This window comes from Bombus terrestris, chromosome 9 (genome assembly GCF_910591885.1).
Source record: "Bombus terrestris chromosome 9, iyBomTerr1.2, whole genome shotgun sequence".
NCBI classification, from domain to species: domain Eukaryota; kingdom Metazoa; phylum Arthropoda; class Insecta; order Hymenoptera; family Apidae; genus Bombus; species Bombus terrestris.
The window spans coordinates 461,978-476,894 of NC_063277.1; the positions used below are offsets into that span (position 1 = coordinate 461,978).

At 30.5% G+C, this 14,917-nt stretch overlaps 1 protein-coding gene and 2 long non-coding RNA genes across 3 annotated transcripts; all 3 read left to right on the forward strand.

Moving 5' to 3' along the window:
- Positions 1-2,733: 2,733 nt before the first annotated feature.
- Positions 2,734-6,581, forward strand: LOC125385604. The gene is made up of 2 exons (XR_007225073.1): positions 2,734-2,894; positions 6,224-6,581. It is a non-coding gene; the product is annotated as an uncharacterized LOC125385604 (long non-coding RNA).
- A 1,453-nt stretch (positions 6,582-8,034) lies between these two features.
- On the forward strand, positions 8,035-9,973 carry LOC125385603. Its single transcript, XR_007225072.1, has 3 exons — positions 8,035-8,176; positions 8,346-9,559; positions 9,650-9,973. It is a non-coding gene; the product is annotated as an uncharacterized LOC125385603 (long non-coding RNA).
- A 2,384-nt stretch (positions 9,974-12,357) lies between these two features.
- LOC100646543 (etoposide-induced protein 2.4) lies at positions 12,358-14,825 on the forward strand. Its single transcript, XM_012311580.3, has 7 exons — positions 12,358-12,376; positions 12,830-12,905; positions 13,178-13,353; positions 13,443-13,698; positions 13,788-14,131; positions 14,208-14,282; positions 14,358-14,825. The coding sequence occupies exons 2-7, from the start codon at positions 12,891-12,893 to the stop codon at positions 14,443-14,445; spliced, it is 954 nt and encodes a 317-aa protein (XP_012166970.1). The 5' UTR covers positions 12,358-12,376; positions 12,830-12,890; the 3' UTR covers positions 14,446-14,825.
- The last annotated feature ends 92 nt before the right edge of the window (positions 14,826-14,917 follow it).

A 14,917-nucleotide genomic window follows, 5' to 3' on the forward strand; every position in this document is an offset into this window, starting at 1 on the left:
CACTGTAGTGGTACTAGCAGTTTTTCGCAAATATCTTGAAGACTAAGCGAATCCATCCCTTCTGTATGTAGGAAAAAGTTATTCAAAATATCGATTTCTACAATGTATCCAAAAATCATTGAAATTGGAGGGTAGTTAATCTTTCTAGAGAATCGCCCATAAAATAATTCGACTTTGAATTTTAAGCTCGAAGTCAAGTTCGCTGCTACTTTCTTTCGCAGATCTTCGCCGATCCGGAGGTATAGAATAACGCTACGATGCTTATGACAAATCAGTTTTAAATATTCTGCACATATATGTATATATGTATATGCGAGAATGTCACAAAAGAGCAGTCTTTACTTACTTCTAATCAATTTGTTATGTGTTGTAACCAACTGGTGATAGTATCGAATATACATGGATTTATATAATTTTTCTTCGTTTATTTAATCTCTTGAATACCCTATATCCAATTTAATACGAAACTAGTGAACTAGTGAGTAATTGCTAATGAACTTGCAAATATACATATACATATACATATATACATAATACACGTGTATATAATTCGCATTGAATTTGATTTCCGATGGATGTTTTGAAATAATGCAAAATTATCGTTGAATCACCATTGATATTTTACGCAAGAACTAGAAATTTATACGTGATGTACTCATCGAGTCTTGCAAACGGACGAAAGTCCCACCGACCTTATGAAATTAAATCACGGTCGATGGAGACCTCATCCGGACACACCGCTCGTGATTTGTGATTTGTCCATCTTCGGAATTTCGATTTTGATCGTTTTATCATTTCTTAGGCCATACGAAGATGATGCATTATTCTGCAAGAGAAAGAAGATAATTTTATAATTTTGTTAATCTCATGAAATTTGTTATAATGGTATAAAGTACAAATATTGATATTCCTTATGATCCTTACGATTAATATTTTAACTTGACTGTTCTACGAAAAGTTCTGCCTCTCACCAATCACACCGTAATGTTTCAGACTTTATATGTGCACATGCATTTTTGTCATATATGGTTAAATTTTCACATACCACCACACATCTACATGCATTCCCTTTAGTCTCTCTCCGTTTGTTACGTTTTATCGATATGCCATCATAAACGTTCGTTTCAACCCAGATCATTCGTAACTCATCATTCGAATCCCAACCTGCGCGTAAACAGATGCACATAAGCATACGTACTTAGATTCGCGATTACTCCTTACGTACATACATCTACGTGTATATGTATATGTATATTATAACATTATTTCAAGTAAAATTTTATATTTTAACAAGTATTATAATTTCTGCGATAAATAATTCTGTTATAGTTAATGAAATTATTCATCGTATGAACTATTACCAAAAAATTCTACATATAGAAATTATATATATAGCGTTATATATATCAAAAGCATTTTTAGTCATTAGTGGTTAATTTGTAGTTCCTAGTTTTAGTTTTTGGAGAATAGAATAACTAAGAGAGTGCAATAGAATAGAGTGGAAAAAAGGAGAGGTAGATATATAAGAAGAGAATTAGACATAAAAGATGTAAAACCGAAAGTTTGTCCAAAACCGAAAGGCACGGGCTAAGCAATAATAAATAAATAATAAAATAATATCTCGCATATAAAGCATCGACTAATTAATACTTTTAATTTGATGAATCGACCAATACTTACAGTTAAAAGACCGTATTGATCATTAAAAATTTCGTTTGATTTAATCGATGGATGAAATTAATCGTCAGTTGGTAATTACAAATTACTTTTACATTAGAAAGAGTTTTAATATCCAATCATTAATCTAATGGACTCGAATAGTTAAACCTGATAATTAATCTAGCTTTTAATACAATTGACAATTAAATATCTGTCTTGACAATCTACTATTTACCTATATTTCATCTTTAATTGTTACTAATAATAGATTTAAAATTAGGCATTATTTAAATAAAATATTTGCGATAGTTTATTTAAGGAAGAAAATGTCTTTGCGATGTACTATTTTGATTATCAAACATCTTATATTCTATTTAAGTAGATCTTTTTTCAAATAATTCTTTAAATGATATCCTATCAATTGCAACAACGACAACAAAAGTATAAATTTCTTTACAGAAAACATTTTACATACACAGGCTCGTACATCAATTATTCAAGGATAATCGAAGTAAGGACAGTTCTAATAAAGACTAAATACCATTACGTTGTAAAATAATCCAGCAATATTATTTGTAGCCCAAATAAATGCAAAATCAAATTAAATTTGTTTAGGTTCGATTGTTAACGATTGTTAACGATTGTTGTTCATAAAACATGCATTTCAATTGTAACTGGTAAATGTCTTATACTGTCATCGAGTAATTAAGCTTAACGAACGGTACTTTTTAATACTTATTTCAAATTTATTTACTGCTCGAAGTCAGATATAAGCGCATCATTAATATTATATTCGAGTAGACTGTATATTCATTTCGTTTTTAACTAAAATAACCATTATCTCCTGAAATAGAGTCTAATACGTTCGTAGATTATAATAGATTTCGTAATATGTTTTCGTCGTGAAAGAAGTACATATTGAAAACAATACATTTACACATGTCGATAAATATAGAATATACTTAATCTGTCGCGTAAAAAGTAGATATTACTTGCTACGTTTAAAGTGAAATATTTATTTTACGTGATATACTTAAATATGTACTCTTCATTCAATATCCTGTGCCTATTTGGATTCCATACGAAAGTATTTTAAACCAAGAGTTTTTAAGGGATTAGCTCCTTACGTTTCTGTAGATATGTACAGTTTCCTTCGCTTTTCCGTCTGTAGCTGTGTGGGAGAAAAAACGTCGCTCACAATTCTCAGAATATCGTTCAGATAAGTAATCACGAGGGTAAGTAGATTGTTCCTGACGGATGTTCCTGGCGACGTTATTCGAATAATTTCTAATTCAAGAACGACAAAATATGATTTCGAAAATATCATTTTAATCAGTAGATTTCAAAAACTGTTCGATAACAAGAGTATGTGTTTTGTATTTTTCATAGCACTTTTCGCACTTTTTCACGCTGCTTGTGGCAATTTTTGCGTTTTTCATTTTTTCTTTAATTTTTCAACTACATTCGAAGCACACGATCGATGATAATTTTAAGCACGAATGTTCTTGATTTTTAGCAAAGCGTTTCGGTTTATGACGTTGTCGTCATCGCCGGTCCCATTATCGTAACATATGAATTCACGTGTTACGTAAATTCCAGCACGATCCACGCATCTCTGACCAATTAGCGAGCATCATTTTTATCGTATCGCCACGGTTCAAGAAAAAGTCATTGACAAAAATTTGACGAAATTCTTTTTTGCTACTTTCTAACGAGTCCACTTTGTTATTTTATTTAAATGAAATATTTGAAAAATGATGATTCATTTATCAAATAACGTACATATATCATGTTCGGCTCCTGTAGTTACGGATACGATAGTTAAAATATTTATGCTGTAGTTTATTTGTACAAGAAAATGATTCCCTCGGTTATTTGATTACTTGGTTATAGAATGAAATTCATTTTCATTTTCATTTTATCTTTCATTTGATTAAATACATTTAAATAACGAATATTTAAGAGATCCACAGTTTCGTGGATTGTTTATGCCGGTAAATTCCATGCTTATGGAATTGTGTGTATGAATTTATTCATACATTATATATGTATAAGTATTGCAATACATTGAGAATCCTTATTAATATCTTTATTTGAATTACGGAGAATGTATGTATGTATATGTAGCTATATTCATTTTCTATTTACCTCTTAATTTGTGTGAAGACGCTAACTATGTTCGAGCAAAGATATGTCAACTACTACGGTAACGATATTGTTGTTGTATAAAATAATTAACAAACGTCTCTTTTTGCGAAATATCACTACGATGCTAAAGCAAATTAATTCACGTGACGTTACTCAATAGTATAGCTTTATGGTAAACTTTAATTATTAAAGATTTGTGGTAAAAATAAAAATATAGTTTCTCAATATAGATACATACTATGCAAAAGAATATCATTTGAATAAACGAAGAAGTTTGCAACTACGGATCCTGTAGTGTCTAATCTCAAATAATTTCCCCTTTTCTCACGTGTTGCATGTTTTTTTTTACATTACAATAAATATTAAACAATTATCGTTGAATTGAGGATATATTCGCGAATTTCATAGAAAACATATTTCCTATAAACACGAAATGAATACGAAATGATGATGTTAGCCTTTTACTAGATCAACCGAGCTTTTTATAAATTTATTTTTTGCTATTATATGATATGATTAATGAATTACTTTTAATATCGGAGAGTACACTATTTGAATTATCGACTAATATTCACAACTCCTGTAGTAAAGTAAGCTAACATATTATAATAGCAATAGTTAATTAAGTTAGATTACCAAATAAGCGATCTAATACAGGAATAAAAACAACGAAATGAAGAGTAAACGAGTGGGCATGCAATGAATTTGAGTTTTCCAACATTACTGATATCTTTTTTTTATGATTCAGTTTTTCCATTTCTTTTTTCGTCTTACATTTAGTTTCTCATTCGTCATACCTACTTTTACTCTTTCGAAATTCTACTACCGGATAATTGTATAATATACCTACTTATTTCATAGTTTCTGCCACTCACTATTATATTTAGTATTACAGAGAGTTCAGTTCCTTTTTTCACTTCCTTTCTTTTCCTGATTCATTTTAAATAATTCCATATATACCCCATAACATTTATATCAGAACTATTTGAATAAAATTCGCGAATCTGGAGAAATCATAAAAATATGTTTGTTCGTCGTTATGAAACTTATCAAAATAAATGGTCTAAGTACCATGTATGGTATGTATGTACTTACTGTAGTCTACACTACTGCATAAAATAGATATGCGTATATGTACTTGAAAATTTGACGTTTGAATACATAAAATATAAGAAACAAGAAGCTGGAATGAAAATTGATTATGAATCAGAAATGAGGTTTCAAATCGTACGATATACAAGGTGCACCACGTAATAGTCACCATGATTCTCAAACATTTCCGATAATTTGACAAAAAAATGTTCCGAATAAAAGTTAATCAGCTTTTAATTGGTTACAAATTGTAATATAAGAAATTTTCAGAATTTGTTTATTCGACAAAATGTCAAGCTTACCTTTAACTTTTTTACTTTTCTACTTACTCTAACTTTTAGGCTTTAAATGACATTGCGTATTTTGGAAGTGATATTGTTGTAGCTGATGTTAAGACAAGTTCAGCGACCTACTATACTATAATCTTGGCATGGCCGTGAATCTTGAAATTATCCATATCAAAATTTCAAAATGGTGGGCTTCAACAACAAAAATATTAATTATCCGCACATTATGAAAGGAAAATAAACGGCCTTATGTCGTATAGCAGTACCTTTGTGCATTCAATTATGATAAATGTTCGAATTGTAGCTCATAGTTTTGTAAGCACAATTTCGAACGATGTAATAAATTTGTATTGGTTGCTATTACCACAACGAATTTTTGACATGTGCGGATTGATGTGCGCTGCTGTTTATGCTTCATTTGCAATAACTTAACATAATATAATTGTACGTAATAATGTACATAATATGCTTAACATTTTTCTTATTGAAGTTTACCATTTTGAATTGTGTAATTTAATTGAGATAAAATAATTTTTAACGATAGCATTTGTCTTGATTAAGCCGATATTCCGACATTCATTTCAAGGTCATAATACAGTAGGTCGTTGAACTTGTCTTAATATCGGTTGTAACAGTATCAAGTCAAAAATACGCAGTGTCAAGGTATTCTTTGCTGTTTAGCAAGAAAAAAAATCTTGAAAATTTCTTATATCGCAATTTATGAAAGTCGCAGCGACTGAAAGTTGATTAACTTATATTCAAAACATTTTCTTGTTAAATTATAGAAATAAATTATAGGCCTAAAAAATCATGGCGACAGTTAAGTGATGCATCCTGTATATTAGTCAGAATATTCTCTTCAAAATATACATAAAACTGGCGTAAATCGTAAAATAAGCATTCAAAAGAAGGAAGGATAATAAATAGGATGAAAATAGAAAGAGATATATATGAATATATAATATACCGACATACATATGTATTTATGTATGTGTAAGCGGTTCTCGATTGTTCAATCTTTTTGTTTTGTCGAGCAGATCGGTCTCGGAACTTTTCTTAGGAGCGGTTACTTGGAGTTTCCGCGTTCCAGGATCGCACTCAATTCTACGGCAACAGGATGAGAGAATACTCCGCATACCGACCGTGGCTGCATTCCAAACTTATTCAACTACTAACGCAGTTGTTTGTCCTCATTTCGATTCGATCTTCTCGCTCATTTCTTTCGAATTCGAGACAAATTATGGTAAAAACGGCTAACAACTGTTTGAGTATTTTTGAGTATTGCTGTGTACTCTCTGTCTATCGATATTGTGTAACGATTCATTTCTTATAAAACAATAGGTATAACGGGCTCAATATTATGTCCGATATAGAAAATAAAGTTTCGCGATGAAAGATGTCGATTCGTTTTTTTTATAGTATAAATACCTACAGACATATATATAGGATATTATATATATAAATAATCATTAGTTTTTATATGGGTAAACTTTTATCGAAGAAACCTTAATCGAGTAAAATATAAAAATTATTTTAAGAAATATTTATTCGAATAAAAAATAGAATACATAAAATTATAAAATACAACTGGTACTGTCTTTCTGTTTTGTTTAAAAAAATGTTAGATGGTTCTCTAGTGTGATTGTTTTATATCAAGGTGTAAAAAGAGTATAACCAAAGAAAAAAATGAAAAAAAGAAGTTCTGGCATTTCTAGTGTTAAAAGAATTCTATAGAGGATAATCGACTTTCATAGCCCGGTTACAGAAAGGATGTGGAAGAGCTGAAGTAGAACGTGTCGACAGAAGCAACTGGCACAAATTTCGATTACGTTGCAATCCTATATGAATTCTTGTACATTTTAAAAACACTCGACATACAGATTATACGAGCGACTCACTGTATAGGAACAGCATCGTTTACACGGAAAAAACAAACGTATAGCACGAGGCGCTTTTAAATAACGTCAGCGTAAAAATTAGAATTACCGAGTGACGTATACTTTATTGAAACAAGTGTTCTTGCTAAATCTGGCGCGTCACGATAATAAGTCGAGTAAATTGACGCGAACGTTTTTACATCTATTTCGAATACAATAATACGTTGGGCAGATAATTTGTATTGTTGCATAGTTGCTAGAGGAACCTTATCTTAAAAACGTATCACATATACTAAATGCGAGAAGTTGTTTATAAAAATATAAATAAGCGTAATTTGGAAAGTGTAGCAAAATCATTAAAAATACTTATCTTGGTAGCATAAGTACATCGCAGAAGATTTAGCCACGTGAGCGCGCGGTGTCCGATTACTGATGTAGCTGAAATTTCATGCTCTTCCTTCGTCTGTTTAATCTCCGAAATAATAATTACACATAACAGAATAGGAGTCGAGTTGATCACGTAAAACGAAGATACAATCACAAGCGTGTAAATAGTTAATATATGTATAACTGTATAAGATTATAAATTGGAATATCCTTGACGAGTCGCGCACCTGGAACCGGCAAGTGGGTCACTGTCATTCCCTTTGAACGATTTTCGAAGAGGAAGTCGCAAGCGGATAAGGTGTCTCCATCTCTGGCACGACTGGCACGCTGCTGGTCGCGAAGTTGACGTTGCAAAGTGCTGGAAAGAACTGGCCAACCAGAAGCCAACGAAACAAGATTCCTGCTATTTCTTCCTCCTCTTGAATCCACCGTTGCCTTCTGTTTCCTTGCCTTCCTTTAACTTTCTTCGACTTGTCTTGCGTTGCCTTGTCGTACCTTGCTTTGTCTTGTCTCGTATCGTCTTGTTTTGCTTTGCCTTGCATCGCCTTGCCCTGCCTTGCTTTGCCTCACTTTGCTCTGTTAACGTCACCGTATTTACCTACCTACGCGATCATCGTGTCGTAGTTCGTCATCTAACTTGTGTAGCATCTGACGTCATTCGAAAACTCAAACAACGTCAGAAACATCATATCAATATATGCATTATAATATAAGACATTAGATAAGGTAGGAATTTTTACATAAATTATATAAATTATATTTCACTTATAATTTAATCGATGAAAAAGGTTAAGGTGTTAGATACTGTGACTTGAATGCGTTACGTGCAAAGTTATATGTATACATACTAGAGATATTTCGCTTGGGTCTAAAGTCTTTTTCTTTATGTTTTCAGGCTTTACGATGATTAAACGCCATTAAAATTAATGATGAAATATCATACAGCACACATTACTTATAATGAGATGTTATTCGTATGATAATAGTTTTTCGAATATTCTACTTGTATACCTTTTATAGTTATATCTTTTTATTACATTTCATCAATATTTCAACTTCTTCTTCCTTTACTGATCAAAATATGTATACATATATAATATAAGGAATTATGGCATGATTCGTATCTGTAACGTGATTCGTATCTGTGATTGTAACGTGATTGTAACGGTATATATGATTTTAAATTACTTACAATGATTTATATACACAATGTTTTAGTTCGATTAACAAACTGAATAAATGATCGATTGCTACATGATAATAAAAATAAAATAATGTTATATGATATTATCATTATTATAAATAATAGTAAGATATTGTGAAAATAACAGTAAAAATATAAAAGTTGATTATATAAGATTCAATAAGATCATAGAAATTCACAATCAAATGTGAAATGATCAGATAATTTTGGAGATGATGACTGAAGCTTGTAATTAACTATGCGCATCATTTTAATTTATGTAGTTAGAGACAAAAGAAAAAATATTTAGCCAGCTACTTTACTAACAGAGTGAAAATTTGGATATTCATGGTTTTGGCATAAAAGGGATAAATCTGAAAGACGACAGATCGATTAGAAAACGTTTGCAATTTATTTTTAATATCGTATTTATCGAAATTAATGCATAAAAGCAGTGTATACTGTATAAGAAATTTAGCATTATACATCAAGAATGCGACATCTTAATAAACAATCTCTTGTTCTCTTTACGTGCATGTTTGATGCAAAATTGTTGAATAATCCTAAATGTCGAAATAAAAGTTTAATAAACGTTTAATTAATTAATTAATAAAAGTTTAATAAAATTTAATTTTTTAAAATTGTAAGCAATCAAAAAGTACATTTATAGTTAATATGGTAGAAGATTCTATTAAAAATCTATGAACGACTTCAAGCTATCGTGTGATTAAAAATTCTTGAGAAATAGAAATGAAAGAAACGAAGAAAGAGTAATGAAAGAACGATATACGTAAGGGACGATTTGTGAATGGGTCGAGAAGTAAAATTGCGTATACTTACCGGATTTGTTATTGGTCCGATTGTGTTCGACTGTTCGGCTATCCGGCTGCTGGTGTTGTACATACATACATGTATATAGCATATAGGTAAGCACATACTTGTAAATATTTGTACATACTCGTATCAAGATATGTCAACGTCACGGTTGATGATGGTATTCCGGTCGACGTTGGTAGCACTGTTAGCTCGGTTAACCTGGCCCAGAAACTAAGCCGGAACTACTGGAGGAATCAATGACCTTGGCACGAGTAACGCCAGGATATGCGAGGAAGAAAGTTCAATTCGCATTTGCTGTGCTATGGAGCGGAATCAAAAATTTCACGCGTGCAAGTGATTAAATTTTTATGTGGAATAAAGATGATACAATATGAAAGTAGAAATTTTGAGTTATAATAGAATTTTAAATATGTGTCCAAAAATAATAGAAAATTAAGTTTTAATTAATTTGCCTCAATTTTCTATGTTGTTTTGTTAATTGGATTCCTTAAAATAAAATAATTTAAGCCAAAGGAAATATAGAATTTCTCATTCCTCAAGATACATATCTTTCGTTATACTACGGGAAACTTTTTAAAGTAAAAAAAATGAAATTTATTTTGTTAGTTATATTATCGTTATTAATTAGCTATATATTTTATTGAAATATTTTATTAATTGAATATCACGACAGGAATGTACAAATTTATAAATTAAGTATTATACTGAAGTTTTCAAACATGATATCTGTTACCACGCAATTGTATCTTAGAATTTGCTTAGCCAAAGTAACGAGAAATGTTAATTGTACAATAAATATATAAAAAATAAATAAAAATTTTAAATAGTTTAAATATAGTTTAATAATATAATTGATTAGAATTATCTCGTTTTTTATTACAATATATACATATATCTTTTATTTTATTATTCCTCATTTTTGAAAGCATCATGTTAAATTACACCATACAAAGAATGAATAGATGTAAATGATACAATTAAAAATGTGAAATAATAATAAATGCAGTTAGAGATTGAGTTATACTTCGAGTTGCATAGATTACTCAAGAATTATTGCGCGGTGTTAAAAATCTTACTTTTTACACAAGTTCTTGTAATTTGTTATACATTTCATATTTTCGAATAACAAGGTATTATTAATTGAACACTAGTAATTAATATCAATAATTAGTTGATATCAAACATAAATAGTAACGGTGATCAGTTAATCAAAATACTATTTCTCATCTTTTCTCACTTAACAATGAATATAACGATTATTATATTTTTATTTACTATCTTTTTTGTTAAGAGTATAATATTATTATTATTGTTATTATTATTATTATTATTATTATAATCAAAATAAAGTTAAGTATGAAATAATTAAATTATTTAATGATGGAAAAAGAATTAAACCACGTGTTTTCTCAGTTTGTGTTTTTAACGTAAATAAATATTGTTAGAAGTAAATAATCTATTTCTTACAAGTACAATAATAACATCTGTTGGTGAATTACGTAAATTTCAAGTACAGCAAAAAGCTTGGTTTCATTTATTCTTTCGTGTCAGTATTATTACCTGCTTATTTTCTATAGATTATGTATTATCTGCGAATCAAGTTTTGTTGTCGCTTGACGATAAACCGTCGTCATTTTAATAATTTCAATCGTTGCAATAGCGCGCGTTATCTAAATATTCGAAACGCGTGACCGTCGTTTTTAGTTTTTGATTTAATAATAGCAAGGCACCCTTGGTGAAATACTCCATTAGATTAAGTGGTCATTCGAGCAAGGAAAGATTTATAAACAAGAATGCAGCTAAAAACAATAAAAAGGGACATTTGAATGTATCCCCCAAACTTATAAACTGTATAGTCCTCTTAAGCGAGGACTGTGAAAAGAAAAGGATATCTTGACAAGGCTCTTTTTGACAGCGATGATTTAGGGCTACGTTACACGCAGTGTTCACTTTTATACCGTTTTCCCTTGAGCCATCTACCCTGGATCACGCCACAAGCTTGAAAACCTGGAGGAAAGCGTTCGCTGCACCACAACTCACGTCGAGGTCCAATCTGAAGGGTAACTTCCTTCTTTATCGGAGTCCCTACGCGATGCCTCCTTGGAGAAGGAAGCTACCTTTCAGATTGAACCTTTTGAACCACATATTTTGCTATATCAGGAATTATAACGAAGGAGCAGAGAGAATCCTCAGAGTTACTTTGGCTTTGATACCAACCAGATATAAAGAAATCACGAAATCTATTTAACTCTTACTTATTTTGATAAAAGTTCTCATCCTTATCTCGCATACTCGGAAGTTTAATACTTCATTATTTGCGTTTGTCTCTTCGTGCAGACTTTTGTAAATTGTGGCGATGCCGCACTGTCGAAAAGACGCACGAGTCACTTTCGCGGCGGTTAATCCTAAATCTGTGGGAAACCTGTTTAAGGTACGTGGGCGCCAAGAAAAGCGTCGTTTTCGTTCGCCTAAGAAAAGAGGAAAACCGTATGGAGAACCCGTTGGACGGACGTAGAAAGTGATCATGTGTAAAGAATTAGCAAAATATAGCGTATATATGTACATAATCACAAAGCCGTTACTTAAAAGCCATTCTTCGTCTTTCTAACTCCTAAATTGCGCATAAAGTATATTTGTAGCAATTAGCGACCGATAATTAATTCTTCTCCCGCGAAAGACTGAAGAAGCTTCTTTACCAACACGCAACCCAGCCCGCATTCCCGCTAGAATCGCTATAAAATTGGGACAGATCGTGCCATCTAAGAAGCAACTAGAATATTATTAACCGGCACGAACGGAACAAACTTCTCAGTATATTTACATATGTACATGTATAGATATATATGTATATTAAAATATGTATATTGTTTCGAATTTACAAGTGCCCAAGTAATTATTAATTATTTGTGCGTATAAATGAATATAATATCTCAATCCTTTGACTGCTTAAAATTCTTGTATATCTTAATTGCTAATGGAAAGATTTACTGAAAATCGAAAATTCAGTAGTGACCTTTATACCTCTATTAACATAATGTTAACCTTTGCCTGTAATGAAAACCAGTCAGTTATATATTTTTTCAAAAATGTTTTTAAAGTGAATTTGCGAAACATCGCAATAATAGTTTCACGTTAATTTAATTTACAGCACATATTTTTGTGCTTTGGAACAAAGATATCCGTCAGTTAGATATTCTTACTAATATTTATGTTGAATGACAATATATGTACGTGTTTGAAATGTTAAAAACTCAATTATTTCGCTGCCATAAACATCTTTCCTATACTCGCTTTTAGTGTGTTATCATATTGCTCCTGACATTGACAGTTATGTTACTTCGAAAATGTTTTTTTGCCAGATTGTTCAATATATTCCGACTATAGATTAATTATATTCTATTGTGGATATTATCGTGAAATATGGATAACGTGACAGTGAGTAATGAATTTTATTTCCAATAAAAGCACATGTGTTTCTAAACCTTTATATATTATTATTTATCTTTTTTCTTTTTTAATTCTGTTTATATCTAAATTTATATATTTTATACATTTTTGTTTTATATGTTTTTGATAATACAAGCTTTGTATCCATATATACATGTATTACGCACTTGTATATTTAAGAATTAATAATTTTATACTGAAATGATGTTTGATGATATTTATGTAATAACATATTGATATATATTGTGTTATAATTCTAGGGAATAATACGTGCCATATATCGAGGATTTGTAGATAGCTTAAGGGGAGCTATTGTTTTATTTTATATGGACAAACGTATTAATGAAAAATTACTTAAACAACCATCTTCTAAAGAAATTCAAAGAAAAGACATAGTTGTTGCAACTCCTCCCCAAAAACATTTCAATCAGTTAAGGTATAGTTTAATTAGAAAGTTATGCAAATCATACACATATACTTCAATTATAAAATACTAATTTTATGTTATATATGATATGTTTTCAGAGAATCAAAAGTGTTGAAACGAACAATTCAGTGTTGTGCTTTAAATGGTGGTGTATTTTGGGCTAGTATATTAATCTTTGAATGTGGTTTACTCCCATTTCTTAAGTACTTATTGACCATTATATTTGGTCATTCACCGGGTATGGGTATGACTGTATGGTCTTGGATGAAACCATTCCTGTCATTAACTTTTGGCACTGTATGGGTACTACCACTATTTGTGCTCAGTAGGATAGTCAACAGTTTATGGTTTCAGGTATGAATTATTTGATCTCAGAATGAGAAGCTTTGGCCAGTAACCACTGAAGGTTAATATCACATGCTATATATTTGTAAATCATGTAGGACATAGCAGACAGCGCTTATAGGTATAGACAAGGGAGGCCATTACTTTTATCCAGTGTGAGCAAGCTTGTAGCAGACACGCTTTTCAGTATATTGGTTCAAGCATTATTTTTGGGTCAAGGAATGTTAGTATCTAGGATTCCGTTACCTCCTATAGGTGATATCCTTGCCCTTATACACATGTGCCTTTTATATGCTCTCTATGCTTTTGAATACAAATGGTTTAATATGGGTTGGGAGTTACATAGACGATTGAGTTTTATCGAGAGTAATTGGCCATATTTCGTGGGTTTTGGTCTGCCATTAGCAGTACTTACCCAACTGCCCAGTTCGTATGTAATAAGGTAATCAATCGTTTAAAATGTTTTGTCTTGCTTTTTATCTGGGAACTTTTAATGATTAAACTATCATTTATTTTAGTGGCTGTGTATTTTCTATACTATTCCCATTATTTATTGTAAGTGGAAATGAAGCAGTACCTGTGACTGGTGTCTGGTACATATTTTAATGTTATTAAAGCATGTATATACATATAATAATTCATTTCATAATTTTAATTCTTTGTTTTAGTGATTGTCCATTAAAACTATTTTCGCCTGTAATTGCTATTGCAAATACACTTTTCAATAAAACGATTGGATCCACAAACAGGCGGTGACAGAAAAAGATATAACAAATTTCTGTGGGATAATAAATATGTAGCAATAAATTGTATCTTTTCAAGTTTTCATATAAGTTTTATTATTTTTTATAAGGTATATGCTTAATTAATTTTTTTCTGTTAACTCCTATGTTGTCTGTGGGATTGTGAATGAGGTTTACATTTTCTTAATTTTCTATAACAATGTAAAGAAAATTAAGGATATGACCTATGTACTAATAGCGTTATTTGTAAATAGAAATACATTTATAAACTATGTATGTAAATATGCAGGAACAAATTGTAGTAAGGAGTCTTTGTAAATGCATTATATTGAGTAAAATGTTCAAGACATACGTTAATAGTAAAGAATTTATAAACTTGGTAACATTTAAAAAGTCATTATAGATGTTCCTTATTGTATTGCAAAGGATAAAAGTAACTTGCAATTTTATACATTTTTATTATTATTATTATTATTAAATGAAAA

What these genes read in the sequence shown, in the direction of transcription:
- LOC100646543 (XM_012311580.3), top strand. An exon ending in AAACATTTCAATCAGTTAAG is followed by an intron (nt 13,354 to 13,442) that starts GTATAGTTTAAT and finishes ATATGTTTTCAG; the next exon opens with AGAATCAAAAGTGTTGAAAC. An exon ending in CCCAGTTCGTATGTAATAAG is followed by an intron (nt 14,132 to 14,207) that starts GTAATCAATCGT and finishes CATTTATTTTAG; the next exon opens with TGGCTGTGTATTTTCTATAC.